Source organism: Centroberyx affinis, unplaced genomic scaffold (genome assembly GCF_046629955.1).
Source record: "Centroberyx affinis isolate AG114_WGS23_722 - 3 ecotype Tasmania unplaced genomic scaffold, CSIRO-AGI_Caff_v1 ptg006348l_1, whole genome shotgun sequence".
In the NCBI taxonomy this organism is placed as follows: domain Eukaryota; kingdom Metazoa; phylum Chordata; class Actinopteri; order Beryciformes; family Berycidae; genus Centroberyx; species Centroberyx affinis.
Window position 1 is genome coordinate 40,071 of NW_027283225.1, and position 22,914 is coordinate 62,984.

The following is a 22,914-nucleotide window of genomic DNA, read 5'->3' on the forward strand; positions in this document are numbered from 1 at the left end:
TGCTTCAACAGGAAATGTATAACATTGAGGAAGCATTGTGTCCTTAAGATCTGTGGACATACAAATAAAACATTTAGCATTTAAATATGTTTGCAAAAAATATACATATGTATTGACAGAACCCATCAATTAATTTCCACCCGAATAGGGAGAATAGAGGTATGGACACAAAACATTTCCAAAGAGACACCAAAAACCATAGTGTTACTGCTATCAAATCTGTATCAAAAGGTTATTTGAAATCAGTCTGCAGCAATTTAAATTGCCTGGATCACTGGAATTATCTTGAAAGTGCAAAGTTCACCCATATAGCATAACAGGCTGACTCTAGCTAATGGTCAAAGTAATTGATGTCTTATGAATCCATGTGGTTAAGTATTGTCTTGTACAATAAAGATGTAGATCTAATCTCATTCACTTGCTTTGTTATCAAAACTCAAAGTACTCACTGTTTCAGGTCACACATTTTTCTGGCTTTCTATCGTCCTAGAAACTCTAATCCTGTGTTATTTGCTGTCTATACCACTTTAAGATTCTCACTTTTCAGTTGTAATCATATAGTTGTATGATCCAAGGCTGGGTCTATTTAGAATTGAATTGTGATTTGCTGCTAATTTGTAATTCAGTTCTAATCATGAGATGAATTTGAATTGCATGGGATGAGTTGGATAGGACTATGGGAAGTATAATATGAACATGATCTAGACATTGAATTTAATCCTGAAGGTTTGAGATGTGACAATATTGAAATTTCGGTGTGATATCACAACCTCGTCACTACTGTACTACATATATCTACAAGCAGTACATATATTATACACCTGCCATCAGATTCGAGCCAAGCAACTTGGTGGATATTTAAAACTATATCTCATAAATTTCAGATTGTTTATATTGACAGCATAATAAAATCAAAATCCTATCTAAATAGCTTGAGCTATGATTCAAACTATGTGGATTGATGTTTTCCAGGCAGGCTAAATAACTCACTCAACCATTAGCACTCTGCCATCTACTGAGGGTCACACATAATGTCACAATGTGCAAAAATGTATGTTCACTGAAATATTCAAGTCACAAAGCTAATAATTGTGTGCACAGTGTTGTTAGTGACTTGTTTTGAACTTTCATTCAAATTCTATTTTTGTTGCTATCCATACTCAATTGAAATTATTTGAATTTAATTTCTACAAATTCTTCAATTCTGAATTGACCACAGCCTTGGTGTGAACCATTCCACAGCCATCACTCTCTGTAATCTCTCATTAAATATTACATACATAGTACATTCCTACAACAGCAGCATACATCACATTGAAGGGATTCTCTTACACTTGAGAGATGATGAAAGCAAAAAAAAAAAAAAAAATACAGACAAAAACACCATGAAATCTTTGTACATCGAAGAGAATTACAAGAACATTAACAGTGTGACGTCTGGTCCATTTGATCTGTAGTGCAGCGGAGGTTTGGTTGAGTGCAGTGTGGCTCGGTGAAGCGTCAGCGAGACATCATTCGTACAAACTCTGCAGAAAGAAAAGACATGATGTTGGCTGGTTATGGACAGGGACAGATAACCGCTAACCATGGTGTGGATTACAGGGGAGTTCAGAGGTGTTCAGTAGTGTTTGTATATTGTGTTTTAAGAGTGTACTGAAAATAATTAAATAAATGAATAAAAAAAATAATAAAATAAAATAAACTATGTAAACTATGTACAGTTTTAGTGGCATATTTTGTATTAAAAGTGTACTGAAATAATAAATAAATACATAATATAAAAAATTTAATAAAATAAATTGTCTATTATACCACCTATATTGTGTATAAAAGTGCATTGAAAAAAAATGTTCAGCAGTGTTTCTGTAGTTGTATTAAAAGTGCGATGAAAAAATGTGTTCAGCAGTGTTTCTGTATTTTATATTAAAAGTGTATTGGGAAAAACCCAACACACAAAAAAAACAGTGGATGTGTCCCAACGACTTAATTACAGTTATCACCCACAGTGGGACACTTGGCGCCAGCGTGGGCAGGGCAACGAGGAGTTTTTTTTACATTTCAAGGAAAAACACTATCATTTCGTTTGTAACTTTTGTTTTAAGGTTGGTGACTTTTGTTTTAACCAAAATAACAAAAAAAAAAAAAAACCCCAAAAAAACAACTGTCACAGAGAAACCAATTAACGGACCTCGGAGGATTTGGTTTTAAAAAGACATCTAGAAGGTAGGCTAATTTACATAATATGATACAGTAAATGTGATTGTTTACATGTGTAGCGCCGTCTACATACAGTAAATGTGGATGTTTATCTCTTTAAAACCGTCTATAGGCTACATGTAACTCAGTGTTGATATCGTCTTATAGCGCATTCTGTCTGTCAGCTGTTAGTCAACATTGGTGAGCAGTGTTGGGGGTAACCCGTTACAAAGTAATGCGTTACTGTAATCACATTGCTTTATCATGTAACGGACTAAAGCGGGGCATGAGGCTGCTGTTACAGTTTCAGTAATCACATTATAGTCGATTGTTGCGTTGCATCCTTTAGCCTCTTTAACGTAATTTATTGTCGTAATATCTATCAAAAGATTCCCCCTGTCTTCCTTAATCATGTCGAGAATATCGGAATTAACAGCAGAGCGCACATGAAGGGTCAACAAAGTGGTAAATGACTCGAAAAGTCTATCAAGTCTTTTTGCTGTCTGTCATTATTTAGACTACTTCTGATGGTAATGCGTGCTTAGGTTCTACAATAATTTATTGGCACAATGAACGCAAGTAAGCCTATAGCACATCGGAATAATAAGTAAAGTTACTTTTAAGATAAGTAACGAGCAGTGGTGGAGTACTAGAACGTCCTACTCAATTACTTAGTAGCTCATTTAAAAAAAAGTTACCAAAGTTACTTTTTAGAAAAGAGAACTTTGTTAGATGTGATCCTTTCAATGCAATCCTAAAAGTACCAGAAGTTCAAACTAGATTCCTTTAATTAGAAAATTTTGACTTATGTAGAGCCCCAAAATCTGTACCCAGTAATGGATATGATTTGAAATGTAGCTAAGAACAATACAAATGTACGTTTTTTGTAGCTCTGTGCAGGACTGTATTGATTTGTGTTGTATTATTGCTGTATACAGTCTGAACGTTTGTAGTGCTTTTAAAAGATAATAAACCATTAAGTAATTCACTGTCAGTCTTCAGCTCACTGAAGCACGCACATGATGTAGTGGATAACCGTGTCTGTGGGCTTGTCAGTGAAGAATAGGAGACCCACACAGAAAGTCACAGTATGGTTCACACCCTCTCTTCCCACAATGTCTTCTTCCCTCTTTCCTCAGCCTCAAAGTCCACCCGCTGGCCTCTGTTTAGTTCTGTCAGTGTTTGTCCTGCCATTAAATCGGTGGGATTAACCACTGATTCTCAATAAAATTCTATCATGCCTAAAATAATTACATTTGCACTGGTTTGAAAGGAGGGTTTTAGTGTAACATGCCCTAAATGCAGTTTCAGAGGCCTTTCTCTCCTATTAAGAAATACTTTTTTTAGATTTTAGATTTTTTTTGCGCCATTTCTTCCTTTATTTTAAAGTTGACAGTAGACAGAGACAGGAAAGATTGGATGAGAGAGAAGGGGACATGCGTCAAAGGTCCCAGACCGGATTCGAACCCAGTACGTCACGGTCACATGGTACGCGCCTATAGTCTCGCTCACCTTCAAAGTCCACCTGCCCGTCCCCATTGAGGTCTACGTCTCGGAGAATCTCGTCGATCTCGCGGTGGTTGAGCTGCTCCCCCATCAGCTTCTTCATGGCCTCCCTCAGCTCCCCCAGACTGATCTGACCATCGCCATCGGAGTCAAACTGGGGGGAAGAAAAAAAATGGAGAGGGCGGTGATAAAATTAAGAAAGCATGGAAACAGAAAGGCATAAGAGGGGGAATGAAGTAGAAAGAGAGAGTTGTAGACGTAGGTAAGTGAGCAGGCCATGAGGATACATTCAAAGGTCGTTTTATTACTTTTCCTAATAATAGATATTCATTTTCTGAATAATAGTAAAGACATCAAAACTATGAAATAACACAAATGGTCATTTATGCAGTGACCAAAAAGGTGTTAAATCAAAACTATCTCAGGCTTTGGAAAGAAATTCATGCATAGGCATCAACTTCACTGTTTATATTTGTCTAAGAAACAAATTTCAAGCATTTAGGCATAAGCCTTTTGATCAAAATGGCTTTAAGATAATGAAAAACAGAACATTCAATCAGGTGTGTCCAAACGTTTGACTGGCAGTGTAAATGAATGTATTCAGTTAGATGCCCAGCTGATGGTACTCACCTCTCTGAAGGCGTCTCTCAGCTCCTTGACTCCAATCATGTCTGCTGTCTCAGCCAGCATCTTGGGACCCATCAACTCCACAAAATCATCAAAGTCCACTCTGCCACCGCCTAGTGGGAAAATATAACAAAACAAATCGTTAACTGATGTTTATTAGACGTTCGGGAGGAGTATACACCTCTATAACGGCCGTCTGTTTGTGTGTAACGCTTTTCGCAATGTGCAGTGCTTGGGGGACTCGTAGCTCTTTGCGGGGACGTGCATAGCCCTGCAAAAGGGAAATACAGTGTGCGCTTGTACACCAGGCAGTATGGTAGGAGTCAGGATCCTAGGTGAAGCCTGTGGACATCCACATACCAGGAAGGTGTCCTTGAGCAAGGCACACAACCTCCACCTCCTGTAGAAGACTGTGGATGTACTGCAGCCTCCAAATGTGAATGTGTGTAACTGTATGAATGTGAAGCAGCATGGTACTGAAAAAGAGCATGCATGCTCAGTCAACTTTTCCTAAAAAGTCAAGAAAGAAATCTGAATTGATTGTCGCTATAGTTCATTGTCAACTTTACCCTCTAGTCAGCAAAAATTTTATAAAAGTAGGTGTGACATCGTGTGTGTGTGTGTGTGTGCATGTGGCAGGTATGCATGCAGGACTCACAAATCTGCTGGCTGAGTTCTATCAGTTCCATTTCTGTGGGCATGTATCCCATCGTCCTCATGCACTCGCCAAGGTCCTTACAGCTGATGAAGCCGTCTTTGTCTTTATCAAACTCCCTGAACGCCTCACGCAGCTCTGCATTGTGTATGGTGAGACAGAGTGTGTGAGGAAGAAAGAGATAGAGACAGAAAGAGAGATCCAATACTTAAGATGCAAAAGGGCTCATCCATAAATACTATTTTAGACATTTAGTCATTACAAGGCTTTATATGTCTGGGTCAAAGAAGGAATCTAAAATTTTATGTCAATATTAATACACATGGAGAAGCAGAGCAAAGTGGGACAAACACGCTATAGTGTAGATTCCCATCCTAATTATATATTCTTAGATCTTAGGTAAACTAAATCAAAACATCTATTTTATATTTGCCTGTCATGATGTTACAAGTTTTAATAAGGTATTTGGCTGTCAGCAACCTGTAAATAAATAACTTTGTAATGCTAACTGGCATAAAGAGAGAGTGTATCACAACTAGCACATTAGGTGTAGATTTAGTACCCAGATGGTCCAACTCACATATGAATTCTGATTAATTTCAGTTACTGTTCAGTTAACTTCTCCAAAACCCATGGGATCAGCAGCCAACACTGCAATTTAGACCATAATTTAACAACCACCAAAATATTGGCCTAGTTTTTACAGAGAATATAACAGCTACAATTTTTTCACAATCAAATTAGTATAATCCTGTTCCCCATTCTTGTGAATGTGGAGTTTGGTAGTGAGAGTCAGACTGGAGGTAAGAATGAGAGTGGAGATGTGCTCCAATTATGTAGAATAATCCTTTCCTTTGAATAATAATCCTTTACTTTGGTCTTGTGCAGTTTATTTTATTTGACAACTGAAAAACAAAAAACACTGGCATATGTAACAACATGATGACACAACAAAGTCACAGGGTGATTTCCAGGAAAGGTCAAGGTCAGGAAAAGTATAAATTCCACAATTTAAACAACATATCCTCCGTCTGGGTTTCAGAGCAAAAGAGAAAATCTGAAAGGGAAGGTGGGGCAGGGAGAAAGAGGGAGCGACTGACAGAGCGAGAGATGGGAATGAGGATTTGGATTAAGCTTTTGATATCTCTGTACCTTCCATTTCCTCTGGCCGTAGATCTCTGTCCTACAGTGGTGCGGATGGCAGACGGGACAAACACACAGAGAAATGGACAGCCAGTCAGGTTACACACAGTTTCTCTCTCTCCCTCTGTGTGCAACTCTTTCTCTTTCACACACACAAAACATGCTGGAAACGTGCCTTCACTCCCTTTCCCATCAAGCATTTTTCATTCCATATTCATCTGCCTGAGTAGAGATTCTATCATAGGATTATTTGGCTTTTGATCTGATTGACCTTTATAACCTTTTTGTGATCTGCTAGACAAATTCTTGTCCAATCTCATCCCACTCTTGTTGGTAGGGAGACGATGAAAGTGTGTGGTGCATATGCTCCGTAACAGGCATTCAAAATGTACTATAAAACATGCAGATAAACAAAGGCAAGGGACACAGAGTCCTTTTAGCCGCTCTCTCTCTCTCTCCAAATACAGACACACAAACCAAGGCACACATGACTGTGCATGCAAGCACTCATGCTCACCCCCCCCCCCCCCCCCCCCCCCCCCCCCACACACACACACACACACAAACAAGATTGTGCCAAAGCAAATGCAGTGGTTTGTGTGTTGACAAAATTCCGAGAAACGAAAGACACCCGCCCCATCACAGCGTCCTGCCAGGATGGAGGCTCAAGAATTTTACTTGTTGAACATAGAGTGGGTTGCCAGATTATGTACTGAGTAAAATGGTAAATTACAACGTTTTGAGAAATACTCAAAGGGACAACCATCATCACCAAAAGATAGACACAGAAAAGCAGGGCAAAGCAAAAAAACTAAAACAAAAAGAAGATTCTCATCAAAACCCTGTATTTTTACATTGTTGGTTAACCAAATGTAAACATCTACTTTGTATCCCAGTGTGATGCTAGCTATGTTGACTTCCAAGAACTGATAAAGCTAACAGGCATAACGAGAGACCAGTAGCATGTCTAGTAAGGTATCTGTAGTGTCCAAACTTCCATATAGTGCTATTCTTGTTTTTAATTGCTAATTGTACTGGTTGAGTATATGCTTAATGCCTGTTTTCTATTGGTCTGAATATTGCACTGGATGCCACTTTACTGTTATTGTGTTATTGTTTTGATTTTGTCTGTCTGCTTTTTGCACTGCACCAACTTACCAAGCTAAATTCTTTGTTTGTGCATATGTATTTGTACTACTAATACATCTAAATCTGAATCAGAGTCAGCAGGGTGGCAACCTGATTGTAACAACCTGATTGTAACAACCTGATTGCAGCAACCTGATTGCAACAACCTGATTGCAACAACCTGATTGCAACAGGTAGATGTCCTGTTAAAGCCTCTTTGAGCAAGACATTGTATCTCTTCATGCTCACTCATTTTAAGTTGGTCCAGACAAGAGTGTGAGCTAAATGCCTAATGTAATTAAAATGAGTAAAATGTTAAATGAAATCACTTCAAAATCATCAAATCTCTTGTTTCGTTACTACAGCTAGACAAAAACAATATACAGTATTGTGAATTGGCCTCCGAGTGCGGTGGGATGGACTACAGATGATGCCAGGATGGGTTTGTTCACAGCGTGTTCTATGAGATTGACAGGCTGTGACATCACCAACAGGAATGATACAGGACTGGATTAGGGAATGCAGGGGAGAGAACAGTGGCAGGGAGATTACAGGGGTAAATTGTATTACAAATCACGAAGGCTTTTCGGTTTTTCATTTCTCTATCTGCCGTTGATTTTTTCATCTGCCTGCACAGTGCTGCAGTACTTGATTAAACGGACATTTACACACCTGCACAGACGCCGCACACAAACACGTACGCGCTCACATAGAGTTTGTGCAGTTGTCGGTTTTGCTAAGATTCAGGGTGCCAAGGAACAAAACATTTCCCTTGTTATTCCCTTTTGTACAGATTTGTCTGCTTCAACTTCAACACAAGAACCACTGATCACTTATGCAAAGGTCTACAAATACAATGCCTGGATTCAGCTTCAACAAAGGTTAGGGTATCAAACCCTAAAGGGCTTACTCCTTAAAAGGATGCTGAACTTTGGTAGTATATAGCTTGTGTTGTGTAGCTTGCTGGACATGATATAACCCCAAAAACGACAATTCTCTGCTATCCGTTGCTCCAGTAAAGACAATTGGAGAATTGTGCTTTTTTTCTCTCTCCATTCACTGCCATTGTACGGTGGAACAGGTCTCAATCACACTTCTAGCACATAAACGAATGCGAACAAAGCAGATTCTGACAATATATAAAAGAAAAATAGTCATTCTGCTGAATTGTTTTTAATTGAATCTCTTTCTTTATGTTTATTAAACCTTTCAGTTTGAACAACGTTGAAATTCTTCCAACTGGATTTCGGTTAGAAAGCAGTGAATGGAGAACGAAAAAACGCAATACTCCAATCGTCTCTCACGGAGCAACAGATAACAGAGAATTTGGGGTTATACCATGGCCAGGAAGCTACACAACCCAAGGTACTACCTTAGTTCCACATCACTTTAATTTTCATATCAAACATTCTAATATTAGTCATATTGGCATCATATTGATCATCAGCTTTAAGGAGCATTCCAATAACTTCATCAGCAAAAGTTAAGTGCCAGTGACACAGTGACAGAAAAATCAAATGAGAAGGTGTAAAGCGATTACCAAAGGAACATCAGGTCAATGGTTCATTTATAGTATTCCATTTTAGAGAACAAAGGGGGATTACGGGGGGATTAATGACCAGTAAAGGGTATCAGTCTCATCCTATCCATCACATAGACTAATCTGTGTACTCTGTCGAGGAATCCCACCGCTTTCATGGATCCATGAGTTTTAGTAAGTTCACAAAGTGGCTCTACAAGTTCAGGACTGTTGTGGCTTTCAAAATGTTGCAATACGATGAGCTACTGAATCGATATGGGCAAGAATTCTCACACTGACAACACTGCCCATGGTCCAATATCGTAGTTATAACTTTTTTTCTTATAAATGTACACCCATTAATTCACCAAAAACGTATCAAGATGTACTGTGACACAAAATAATATATAGCCTTTATGTAAATGATTTAAAATGCATGCAGGGGAACACGCTATTAAATATGCACAGAATGACAAAAGCTGGTAAAGAATCATATTTTATGAATGTTATAATCCAGTAATATTATATGTCTCCTCTACACTCAGTCCAAGGTCTTCCAATACCTCAGTACCGCTGCTACAGCTCAGTACAGCACCTGTTACCAGTGATGAAACCGCCTCCCTAATGGCTGTTTTCAATTAGCGCCGTCAGGAAATTACCCAGTTATTGATCTCTACTATCTCCTCCCTCTCTACACTAAGACATTCATCTGGAATAAGTGGGATCCGTGATGGAGCCTACATCGTTAGCAGATGAGTCTATGATCTAAATTACAATCTGGACAAACTGCGAGGCCACTGACTCTGTCACTGTACTACAATCTGTTACAATCTGTGCCCATTTTTTTTTTCTCTTAACAGCTCAGGACTCCTATAGGACTCACAGGACGTACGTATAATTGAAGAGTGTTCCTTCAAACGTTTAACGCAAAATAATAAGCACATTTTGACATTTGTGAAACGGTGTTAGTTCCTTTCTCCAACTGAAGAGTTTTATTCCAAGATGAGATGTCCACTGTTTGACAAAGTAATGGCACTTTTAAAAAGGATAGCATATGAGTTAAGGCCTTGGCTGACAAAATGATAATACTTTTACACACTGGATCCTCGCCATTTCCCAGATATTGGAGGATTGTTTTTTCTTTTCAAGTATAATTATGCACATCAGTTGTAGCTGAATATGGTGTGTTATTGATGGGTGGTTGACACTCACATGGTGCAATTCTGGTGAAGATGGATCCTCCAGTCATGGTGCCTGGTATGGGAGGATGAACTTTACTTGACATTGCTTTGAACGACAATAATGATGGCACTATGAAATGGATGGATGAAGAGATTTATGGATGATTTTGGCAAATGTCATTCTCACTGTATTGTGCATCTGCGTGTGTGTGTGTGTGTGTGTGTGTGTGTGTGTGAATCTCATACATACAAGCTGGCTCTGTGCGAAGCCCTGTCTGAGGAAGATACAGGCGGGCCCCACTATGTTGTGCAGCATGTTGCAGTTCTGAACCAGAGCACACAGCGGCTCATCATATTCCCGCTCGCTCCCTCCTTCCTCCTCGTCCTCTGTGTCCGCCTCACCTGCCCCACTCATGCCCCCCAGCATGGCCGCAGCCAATGGGGCTCCACTTCCTTCCATGGGTGACACCCCCTTAGAGGAGGGGAACCAATCAGATTAGGAGACAGATAAAATGACTACTTAATCAGATCCCTCTGACTGCAGTGAAATTGGCTAATTCACAGGAAAAACAACAGGAGAGAGAATGTCTCTCTTACTGTTTTGAGAAAGTGATCATGTCAGATTTTTAAATCTGGAAAATTTGTTGTGGTGAGTAATATCTCTATTGGAAACATACCCAGTGTGATGGCTTGCTGTCTTCACCTGCTGTGTGTTTTGTCTGAAATTATGTTATTCACAGCTGGCTTAAGTGTTTGTTCTGAAATGTAACTGGAACAACGTCAGAGCTAAAACGAACAAATACGCTAATTGCTAAGTTTGGATGTCGACATCACAGCATTACCTTACATTTTCTATTCATTTCAAGCACACTTCCATTTGATAAACATTTTTTTTCTCAATCAAGATTAATTGAATCATTCCTTACCTTCTTCATTTTGCTTTTCTTTTTAGATGCCTTGTTGATGTTTCCCATCACCTATCTCTGACTCTTCCCCTCTTCCCCCCTCTCTCCCACCACCCTGTCCCACCCCTGTCCTCCTTGTATTTCCACACTTCTCCCCTCTTTCTCTCCCTTTTCCCCCCTCTTTTCCCCTTCTCTGCTCAATGCTTACATAAACCTCCAAAGTCCAAAAAAAGACATCCAATGCATCCCATGGGGCAATGCCTTTCACAACCCCCTGAGGCAAAGGCGAATAGTTCCAGTTGCACCACTATTACTGAATAAGTGAATAAGGATTCCTCTGAGCGCACGTGCTACGATCCACGATCCTATTGGTCCAATGAGAGGCAAGGTAGGCATATGATGTTGCATTGAATCCTAAGCTCCTATAGGTTGTTGAAGGCTCTCATGCTGATAGAGAACTGTAGTGTGATATTATGGAATGGCACCAGGGGAGTGGAGGATCGCAGGGTGGGGTGGGAGAGCCAGGTCATATCTGGGCTGATTTACAAACAACCTGCTGTCAGACTCGAGCCCTGATTGCATGACTCGACCATTCTATCTCTCTCTCTCTCTCTCTCTCTCTCTCTTGCTCTCTCTCTCGCATACACACACACACAGATACACTTTTTTCTCTGTTTATCTGTCACCCGCTCTCTCCATGAGTGTACCCTTGAATTCGTACCAACTTAATCTAATCCATCCCGCCCACCTTCCTCTCTCTCTGTCTCTCAAACATCATGCTTATATTCTCAAAATGACTAGTCTGGCAGAACTGACAGAGAGAGAGAGAGAGAGAGAGAGAGAGAGAGATTTGACAGTGACAGGGGGAGGGGATGGGCAGAATTATAGATGGAGAGTTGGCTGCCTGTTTAATCCCCAGCATTTCAGATTAGAGGAAAAGAGTGATGTTGACAGGCCACGGGGAGCAGGGAATGGGATGGAGAGAAAAAAGAGAGAAGAATATTTAAAAGGGTTCAAGGAAATAAAATGAAGGAAAAGAGAGGGGAAAAAGCGAAGAAATAGAGAGGGACAGAAAAGGGGACAGACAGAGTGAATGGAGAACAACAGGAACGAGAGGAATAAGTAGGATATGATGAAGGAGAGTGTAACACTAAGAAATTATATTTGTAAATGTTGCAAAAAAGTAAAATGAAAGGAAAGGAAAATGGAGAAAAAGAGGGACACATGACAGACTAAATAGAAAATCGAAAGTATGGAAAGGATCATTGTACAAAAATGCAGATATTGGATGAAAGTGAAAGAAAGATGGAAAGAAGAACCATAAAATGACACAACGTGCATAAGACAGTGCTATACACACAACCTTTACAATGTAACTCCATATACACTATTATTTCTCTGAGTTTAACTATTATTTAATATGTTCTGTAAAGCTGGAGCTCCTAAAACTAGCAGGGTTTTGTTATAACTATATAAACTACACTTTATTTTAATTCTACTGTGTGATTATGAATCCTACGCTGTACACTAGCACACATTTTTGAGGCGGGGTCTTTAGCTCGGCAGTTAAAGTTGACAACTTCCACAAAAGATTAGGACATCATTCTTGCTTACGCCACAGACAGCAATAAAGCCACTTAACTCCAGCCTCCTTGCCTAGAGCGTGAAGTGTGGAGAAATGATTTAGACTGCGGTTATTGGCCCATCTTCTTCAGGCATCTCAGTTAGACTCTTTGACTCTTTGACCCAGCAGCTGGATGGGAGGTCGAGCTTTCTTGGCTAACATTGTCCATCAGTATTGTTCTTTATCCAATGGTAAAATTAAGCACAGACCAGCTATGTGTCTCTGCAACTGCTTGTGAATATCTAAATATCTCTTGGTTTTCGCTTGTCCAAATAAGAGGCTATGATGATATCTGAAGTATGAAAGGGAGGATGAGGAGAGGTGCGGCTGTTACACTGCGATGCGATCGCTACTATGAGAAATTATTATATACTCATATCTCCACTATCAAATAAAATGAAATTGCAGCTGGAACCAGTTCATCTTTCACATTACAGTATCATGATTTTGCAACTTCAGAGTTCTCCCTAATGTGTTTTCTGATCCTCAGTTTAATAATGTTATCACTGTGTGAGATATGACTCTGTGTGTGTGTGTGTGTCTGTATGTGTCTGTTAAACAGGTATGCAGAGTATATATGCCTGTATGTGTGTTTTCATGTATTTTTGTATTTGTGTGTGTGTGTGTGTGTGTGTGTGTGTGTGTGTGTGTGTGTGTGTTGTTCTAGCGGTGCAGTGATGACTGTGTGTGGGAGATTAGCACAGTATGTGTATATAGGCCATACAGGATAACACTGATCATCCCTAATCCCCCCATGGTCAGTTTGGGAGAGCAAACACACTCCCCTCTATCTACAGTCCCCCTAATACATCACCCTTTTCTCTCCATCTCTTTCCCGAGTTTCTGTTTCATTCTCCCATCTATATCCTTCTCTGCATATTTTTATTTGGCTATTTTTGACCCAGCTCTCTTTGTTATGCAAATCTCTCCACATTGCTACTCTGAACCCCTATTCTCTTCTTCCACCTTTTTAAATGAATAACCTCTCTTTTCTGTTCTTTCCTTCCTTTGAATCTCTATCAGTTTTTTTAACAATTAAACACAAGCCTGTGAATAATGCATATCTCTGCAAGACCTCCAAACTAGTTTCTCATTTATCTGATATTTATGTAGGAATTACTTCAAAAATAAACAAATCCGTCCATTTGCATTTTCCCATGCTGTACACTGCCAAGTTATCAGACAGTAGACAGCAAAGTTCAGCTTGCTGCTGATGCAAATATGAGCTTGCTCTCAGGAGTAATACTCATGAACTACCACTAGATGTCAGGCTAATGCAATACGTTACTATTGGAGACACCAGTCCAGTGGCTAATGTGTCTACAAGCCGTCAAGTTGTTGTATTTTTAAGATATATTATAAGACATTTCTGTGTCTTTAGATAGCACACAGTAGAGTGAGAGAGTAGGAGAAAGAGAGGGTTCAAGTGTTAGTGACAGCCACCTTTGAGCAAAACACTGCATCCCTACCAGTTCTGCAGCTGAACCTGCACTCTAACCTTTCTGTGGAGGAAGGAAAATGAAAAAAAAAATCCTTGGGCTATCAGTTGAGTATCACAAAAAAAGATAGGAGAGAGAGAGTGGTGAGATGACTTGTGACAAAGTTTGTGTGCAGGATCTGAACCCAAAATGTCTCAGCACGGTATGTGCCTTAGCCCACAGATCCACTAGGTTATTAAACGGAAGCTTCAGTCCTGTGACGGGCATCTTCCTACACTAATGTCTATATTTCACAAACGTCATTTACCTGCCACAGAATAATGATTCAAATTAACTGGAACAATTTCTTGCACAACTGCACACACACATGGACACGTGCACATGCCCACACAGAAACCACAGAGTCCGCTTTGCACTCTTTCACCAGAAAAAAAGCGTTGACACCCTGCCTCAACCAACAACCTGGTGTGAACAGAAAGCTTTTTAGCCATTAAAACCCAACAACAGAACAGTTGGGTGAGAAGTGAAATTTCCATCCCTCGACAACAGCAAACACACCAGATGCCTGAAAGACAAGGATAAAGGGTAGGCCTACATTAATAAAATCGAAAATCCAATGCTAGGGCAGTAAACAACAAGCTGGACCGATTCCAAAAGTCAGGATTTTCCATGCCATGCTAACAGCTTTGGTCTAGGTCAGGTCAAACATTTTGGCCAAGATTGTGTGTGTGTGTGTGTGTGTGTGTGTGTATGTGTGTGTTTATGTGTGTGTGCGTACTCATATATCAGAAAGGTAAATAAATCATAGTTCACATGAATCAGATACAGTGACCAAAAACTTAGGCTAGACTACGCTTAGGCTAGGCAATCACTCAACCAACCAAAATATAAAAGTAAATGAGGACTGTCACCCAGTTGTACAGTCAATCATTTAGACAGTATTATCAAACTGTGGAATTGTAGAAGCTTGTGCTCTGGCCAGCTGGGATTTCCCCAAAGTTCAACCTGCATTTCCCACAAGATGGATCAGATAATCCCAGTGCATTTACAATCGTAGCCAGAAGATGGACAGCAACACACACATGTATATTAAGCCTTTCTGACGTCACAGGAACATAAAGTACTCATCTCCTCTTTCACAGTCTTTGTCCTAATACTCTCTGTACTATACATGACAGAACGACCAGTGCCTCTTGACCTTGAATGTGAGCTAATCTCTCTAGCAAATGGAGTTTATATTGCACCTATAGTAGTGATCTCAATCAAAACACTGAATTCAAAAAGGGGATTTAAAGGGCGTGGCAATTTACAAGGAAATAATGCAGGGATCAGCATGAGGTTGGTAAAGTCATTGATGAAGCCAGAGCCTACTTATGTACCAATCATAATGTTAGGCCCTCGTACCATCACACCGATACATGCGCCTTTTCCCAGGTCCCGCTCCTTATCCATTCACTACCTTCAACAATTTAAGACCTGCAAGATCCATGAGAAGCCAATAGGTGATGATGATGCTCGGCCACATCGATTGACCATCAGAATTTCTCAATTTAGAATAAAACTAGACACAATGAATTCCATTTGAAGAGTAGATACACAACACTGCTTCAGCAAAAAGTCTTTCTGTGTATGTGCATAGGACACAGAGACATATGAGAGTGAAGAGAAAGACAGCAGAGACAGAATAAAAAGAAACAGAGACAAAGACTGTCAATTCATCTATCTAATTATTACTTCATCAAGCTTTGATCAGAACTGAATATAACCTGTTAGCAGCAATGGTGAATATGAATGAACAGTGCTGGTGCAGTGATTGGAGGGTTTCATTTTAACCTGACATGATTTTTCAGACTGCGACCACATATGGCTGTCTGGATTGTCCCACATTCCCTGCTCTCATTCTCGCCCACTTCCCCATTCCCAGAAGGAGGATAATGCCTTTTGCACCTGTCCAGATTTTTGTAGGCATGTCCATGTGACCTAAAAGGTGGATTTGAGTCTTCTGTGAGGTCCTGGAGGTTCTATGGATTAGAGATTTACCTCAAAAACAGGATGAAGGGATAGAGACAGTCGCAGAAACCGTGGAACCACGTGTTGTTTGTCTCTGTCCAGAAGTATGGGACAGAACTGTTGCTGCTCAGAGCAGCTGTGTCGCAGTAGTAACGTTACATCAACTAACCCCGTTTTAAATCTGTCTGTTAAAGCTGTTCTTGTTTTTCCAACATTGTTCTCATTGCGTTGTGTGTGTTTTCTATTCTGGTTGTTGTCTAAGTCTGTAATTAAATTAGGTTGCCTGTTGTAAAAAGATAATTTCCAAAAGTGTATATAATCATTTTGGAAAAAAAAATCTTCAACATTCAATATCTCTAAAATGTAGTGGGTCCACTCGATTAAAATATTGTCATTTTGTCAACCAAGGACTTAAGTTACCACCTCTCCTTAAAAACATATTTGTTTTAAATTTGTGCCTTCTATCATTTTAAATAAGTATATTCACTTAATCCAGGTGGTTGATCTATCAATTTTGAATACTTCATGTGGTTGTGAGATGGAATATTTGCAAAATAGAGAAAAAATATAATAAAATGACAATACTGAAAGACAGTAGCCAAGCAGAGCTTGATGGTTGCAGAATTATTACAATACTGAACCTCCTGTCTAAACCTCCAGTCCAAAAAGCATTTAAGAGCAATTGAAGAGCAATTGCACAATTGATTCAACCACAAGGCTGCAAATAGACAACTTTGGCTGGAGTTCTGCTCTAAGCTTGTGTAGAAACTTGTTACAAGGATAGAAATTAGATAGAAGGTTTCCATAATAATAAGGCTTTGGGAAAACAGCTCTAATCTGAAGTAAGTACTTTTCTCCTATGGACGTTTACAATCAGAGATATCAACCCCTCCAATAGCCAGACTACGAAATACTCTCTTTAAAGGTCCATATTGTACAGGAGCCTTCATAAAATGGAGCAGATATACCTTTTAATCTTGAAATATTGTCTTGTCTTGAAATCTAAATCACCTGTGGCTTGAAGGAAATTTTCATGACTAAGATGATCTCCATTAATATCAATGATATCTAAAACATAAATCATACCTTTCTCAATACATTAGCAAGGACATCCTGACAATGCCAAATCCAATAGATCCTAAAAAATGGTTAGTTAAACCCTGCATCTGAATAATTTGTAATGATAGATGAGAATGTTTTCCTTTTCACATCAGTTTTTTTTTTTTTCAGATAAATCTGAAAAAGAGTGAGTCAATCGCACCACATGTTTTATGGTCAGCAGAGGAGATAAGGCTGGATACAGTCTTGAGATTCCCTAAGCCCCATATCTCTGCAGCTAGCAATTAAAACTTGTTTAGCTTTTTCTATCTTAAGAGTAAAGTTAAAAGCTAACCTGCCAGATGATGACTTATTAACGGTATCTCACAGACTGTTTTACTTCTGTGCCGCATATAGGTGTTTTGATGTCATGAACAGTCATTATTTCACTTTTATTCTGATTAACTGTAAGGTCCAAAACTTGAGAAGATGTTTTTAAAGCCTCCAATTTAATAGGAACCTGGTCTTCATTCTTTAGAAACAGGTGTCATCAGCCAGCTGACTAATCAATAATTTCTACTCTTGATGTTGGTACAATGTAGAGTGTGCAGGTTTAGGATGGTCACACCAAACTGTGACTTTAAACAAAGCATGCGATACAGTCAGGAACGAGTACGCTCGCAGGAGGAAAATGATGAAAGAGAGAGGGTTCAGTCTTGAAAGACTACATTCCTTTATATATCAGGACAGAAGGCCAATGACTAGGGCTGGGTACCGAGGTCGGTGCTTTTTTGGCACTGACCGAATCACATTGGTACGGTACTACTGATTACCAAAATATGTTAAAACATTCGGTGCCAAAGTTTGGTACTTGCAGTTAATCCTACATCGTCTTTCATCCAGTCACCACACCTCTTCTACAACCTAAAGTGCCTGCTGATTGGCTCGGTAACTACTTGCCACAGGCAGGAAAAACAAACTCCCAGTGTTCTTGATGTAACTAGAAAATGTTGCGGTCCAACGTCTGGCTACATGTGTGAAATGTTCCTTTCTACTAAAATTGTGCATGACGCAATATAACTACCAAGTCTGTCAACACCTAATTAAGTACTTAATAGCGCACAATATTAACCTGAGACAAGACCTGTTTGGCTTCAAGAAAAAAATGTTCACAATTGTTTTATTATTTTTTTTAAATCACATTAAACTGCATTTTACATAAATTCATCAAAACTTTTATAGCAATTTATATTCTTGAAATAGTTCTGAATATGAAGTATTGTTGACAAATTAAAATTTAAACTATTACATAGTTTTAATAGTTATAATACAGTCTTGGATCTGATCGTTTTGATTAAATCAAAGTGTGATTTTCTTATTGAAAAACTGCATTTTGAACAAATAAACACTTTGTTCATAAAGGCTTGTTTTATACCTTTTACAATGAATAAGAAAAATAAATACTTAGAAATGTCACACTTTCAAATGCTATTTCTTTTATTTGGGAAAACTAATGGCAAAAAATACATGATAGTCAAAAAATGTAGGCTGTTGCATTACATAATGAGCTTTTATTCCACATAGGTATCAGAAAAATTTCAGGGTACTAATATCGGTGCCGGTAGACAAACAAAGCCATATCCACGACACAGTAGAGGCAGACTTTCTCAGATCACTCAGTGATGGAGACGAGCAGAACCTGCAAACACAGTATGATGCCCGACAACCACAACAATAAAAAAACAAAACAAAATGTAAGTATAATTTTGACTAATTTACTTTAGATGGCCTGATCAGTGTTGCCTCCTCCTCTTCTCTCTCTCCATTTAGTCGTGTCTCAGGCAGGAACAATCCATTTGCCCTCTCAACTTACACTTAAAGCTGTCAGTAAGCGGTCTAATAAGCCGTGTTTTGCATTTGACAGCAAGAAAGAGGAATTAAGCTCAGTAATCAACTCGCAGAAAGCACGGATTAACGTCAGCATGCAGGGGCACATCACTGCGCAGCATGAGTCTTAACTGTACAACTGACCAAATCTCTCACTGACACTGACTGACTAACTGATTCACTGATTGATATGTTGTATCTTTTAAACTATTTCATATTTGTCAGAGTTGGGATTTGACTACAACGCATTTTGTTCCCCAAAGTTTAACTCTTTCATCCTTAGTATGAGTGAATCTGTGCCTAACTGACTGTCTTATCCTCTCACTCGTTTAATCTCTTCCTGCTAATCCCCCTTTATGTCCCAATCAATCTCTTCTCTCCTCCTTTATGACATCCATCACTCTCTAGTCCTCATCCTGTTTTTCTCCCCCACTCTTCCCCTTGATTTTTCATCATTCACTCCTTCTGTTTCCTGAGGATATGGCTGATTCATCTAACAATGAGAATCAGAGGGCATGGGTACAACTTCCTTTCTTGGAAATCATAACGCTAACCCACAGGTTATGAGTCACACTGAGGAACATTACACCTTGAGTATTACTGCACTGCCACTGTGTAGAGGTTTTGTACTGAATTTCTATTTTAGACTGATCGATTATTTCAAATGCAGAAGAAAAACAAATAAAGCTCCTAACCTAAACCTTCTATTGTATGTATCTATGTATTCTTGAAGGGCAGAACTTGCTGGAAATAATTTATATGCAAGTTTCAGACCCCACTAAAACTCAAGAAGCTATAGGCTACAACAAAATAATGTTTGCAAACACATAAGCAAACCGTTTACAGCATTTAAATACATTTTAAAACGCATAAATTGTTGTTTGCAATTATGGCACTACAGTTGGTGATATACAGCAAATCCAGACCAGACCCTGATGTGAGGTGTTGGAGTTAAATCACAGTTCAAATCATAAGACTGGACTGTAGAAGACAAAAAAAATAATAAGAGAGGGGAAAAATAATGCCAAAAATGTTCCTTTTCCTTTTCCTTTCATTTTCAGTAATAAACTGTATAGTGCAATATATTACCAACATTCTGAACCCCATGTGACCTGAACCACTGGTGGAGGTTTTGTACTGAATTGCTATTTTAGACAGAAAAACAAATGAAGCTCCTAACCAGAACTTTGTATCGTATATTATATTCTTGAAGAGCAGAACTTGCTGGAAATTATTTATATGCAGATTCCCCTAAAACTATACAACAAAATACTATGTTTGCAAATACTACAAAACATACAAAGCAAACCATTTAGAGCATTTAAATACATTTTAGTCAGTCAGCTCAATCAACTAAAAAATGTATTTATTCTAATGAAATAAACATAAACCAGGCCAGGAATTGAGAAATCATGGTACCACAGGTGGTGATATACTGCAAATCCAGAGCAAACCCTTGAGAACAGGATGTGTGGTGTTGGAGTTAAATCAACCACAGTTCAAATCATTGGACTGGACTGTAGCGGCAGTTCATCCAAGCTGCTCCAAACACAACTGAACAAAGTACAGATCAAGCTCCATTAGAGAATGTAATATCAGTGACCAGTGACCATCTGGATACATACATGCACACACACACACACACACACACAAACATACTGTATGCGCACAATCGCGTACGACTGCACACATACATATACACGCACTGCAACACACACACACACACACACACACACACACCTTAATACACACATCTTACACAGCACACATTCAGCTTACAAATCATAGAGATTAATCCATATTAGTCTGCATTCATACGCTAGTATAAACCACTTACAACATATACATATCACAGGATATATTGGACTGCCTTTCAGCTGACTTGTTTCCATTGTTTTTTCTTTATTGTACTTCTTTACTGTTTCTTTACTGTCTGTAAACAATCTGGTGATCTTCCACTTCTTAATACAGACTTTGCATGCAAGCTTTTTTGACTAACCCAGGGGCGATGTTTCAGCACAAGGTATGGCAGTGTGGCAGGTTTAGGGTTAGGGTTAGGGTTTAACTACTCAGAGGGTATCTGAGAAAGATAAACTTAATTTCCAGTTTGCCATATGCTATCAGTACCACTTTTAGCAGATATAATGCTATCTATGCACCCCAAAACAACAACGTGTAACTAACAAAATGCACTGATTATTGCAATTGCTATTGCAGCACCCACCTACTGCCATCACACACACACACATGCATGCACACACACACACACACACACACTACTGTCTTGAAATGTCTCTATCATTAATGAAAAGAAAAACAGCTTTGGCTGCCACGCCCTACCATAGTAAGCCACATTTAATTATACAATTGGCAGTGATCTTGATGCCCTACCATATCTTATGTTATGGTGCAGTGGTTTGGTTTAGTCCATTAGAGGGGAACTCCTTGGCCTTAGCTGGGCAAAGTCTGTCACCAGTTCATCTAAGTCTCTTTTGACCAGCTGAGGCTCCACAGAGCATTAATGGGTCAGTCTGTCATCACTCATCGTTGTTCTGAGATAAACATCTGTTGATAGCCTATTTGTTTACAAATCATCATGCAATTTGCCTATTCTCTCATCTAGTGGTCTGCGCAGAAAGTAGGCTACATTATTGTGCATTAATTGCAGTAAAAGGAAGGATACTCTGTGGACTAACCTAACTGTATTTCATCTCAAGATAAAGATACAATCTCTTATTTGTGTAGCTCTTATTTTTGTTTTCAAAGGACAAGGATTGCTGTCTATGCGTATATGTACTCCAGCTGACCCATCTATATCTCAATCTTTCAGGCTTCCACTTTGAATGTTCTCAACATGTGTCCATAGACAACATGTACTTGCATGTTCTGTGGAAGGTCATACCAGGGTGGGATAATCAATCAAAGAGATTGAGGCTCTTTACATCTAAATCTGGTCTCTCTGAGTTTGATAACATTTGGCAGCGCCTCATTTGTTGGCCTTTCCGATCATCCACTCGGAGAGTGATTATTCTTTCTCATTATGACTTCTCAGTCCAGGAGGTCACTGACCCTGACTCTCATTTAGAGTTAAATTCTCCTTTGTCCCATTTGAGTTGACTCTGTCTTATAATGTCTTTCTCTGTGTTCTGTACTGTAGGCTATGATTTTTCTTATGTCCCATGGCCTGTCTTGGTCAGATGATTGTACACCATAGGAAAAACAAAACTGAGCCTCAGAAACAGGCTTGTTCATTCGCAGTCTATGAGAAATCTTGAGATGTAGATGTCATGGGATGTCATTACATACTAATACTGTATGTATACTACTTTCCGGTCTGCAGCATCTTTATAAAGACTACAACTCACATTCATTCATATCCAACTATAGCCCAGCTTAGGTGTTTTCAAAAGGAGGGAGTAAATTGACTATTGATACAAAGCCCCATTGATATTGATACACATTATACATTGATATTGATACAGCCCCGGTAAGGGCCCACAAGCACTCTACTCGCCCATCATCTACTCATTCTTAAAATATTGAAAAAGTAATCCCTTCCACAACTCTCTTATTTCTTTTATTTATTTTCCAAACATTTCTACTGTCTTAAATGATCATTCTAGGGTCACAAGAACATTATTGTCAGGGCATTATGGCTTACACTCCTTACCACTCCTTGCTTGTAATATTGGTGATCTAGGAACTGACGTTTATTCAGCTGTTGCTCTCATTATACAGTAAATCACTATGGATAAGCCGACTAAATGCCTAAAATGTAACTGCAAATCTAATTGAAAATACCCAGACGTACAATGTAACAAAGTTTTTCTGTGGAATAGGACAAATGAGAAAACTGTAGAGGGTGTTTCCTACCACCAGTTGTACTTGCAACTTAAGATAAGACCCCAGCAATGTAAAGGGAACAGCAACCCAAATGGGAGACAAGATTCATGCCAAACACCTTACAAAACGTAAGCTAATTCTTACTGACATGTTCTCGCATTTAGGTGTGCTAAGTCATATGCTTGTGTTGTTGGATGCTAATTCAAGTGATCT

The 22,914-nt window shown here is 39.1% G+C and overlaps 2 protein-coding genes across 2 annotated transcripts in view; one reads left to right on the plus strand and one right to left on the minus strand.

The window, feature by feature from the left end:
• Positions 1-1,500: 1,500 nt before the first annotated feature.
• On the minus strand, positions 1,501-10,929 carry cabp2a (calcium binding protein 2a). Its single transcript, XM_071512554.1, has 7 exons — positions 10,882-10,929; positions 10,206-10,427; positions 6,137-6,167; positions 4,988-5,122; positions 4,333-4,442; positions 3,709-3,856; positions 1,501-1,526 (listed from the first exon to the last, which is right to left on the minus strand). The coding sequence occupies exons 1-7, from the start codon at positions 10,927-10,929 to the stop codon at positions 1,501-1,503; spliced, it is 720 nt and encodes a 239-aa protein (XP_071368655.1).
• Positions 2,091-22,914, plus strand: part of vwa11 (von Willebrand factor A domain containing 11) — a 50,119-nt gene continuing 29,295 nt past the window's right edge. The window contains exons 1-2 of the mRNA XM_071512551.1: positions 2,091-2,223; positions 8,469-8,620. Coding sequence (XP_071368652.1) covers positions 8,595-8,620 — 26 coding nt within the window. The 5' untranslated portion in view covers positions 2,091-2,223; positions 8,469-8,594. The remainder of the gene's footprint in view (positions 2,224-8,468; positions 8,621-22,914) is intronic.

What these genes read in the sequence shown, in the direction of transcription:
- cabp2a (XM_071512554.1), bottom strand. Translation starts at nt 10,929, where the DNA reads ATGGGAAACATCAACAAGGCATCTAAAAAGAAAAGCAAAATGAAGAAG. An exon ending in AGAAAAGCAAAATGAAGAAG is followed by an intron (nt 10,428 to 10,881) that starts GTAAGGAATGAT and finishes CCCTCCTCTAAG; the next exon opens with GGGGTGTCACCCATGGAAGG. An exon ending in AGAACTCAGCCAGCAGATTT is followed by an intron (nt 4,443 to 4,987) that starts GTGAGTCCTGCA and finishes TTTTCCCACTAG; the next exon opens with GCGGTGGCAGAGTGGACTTT.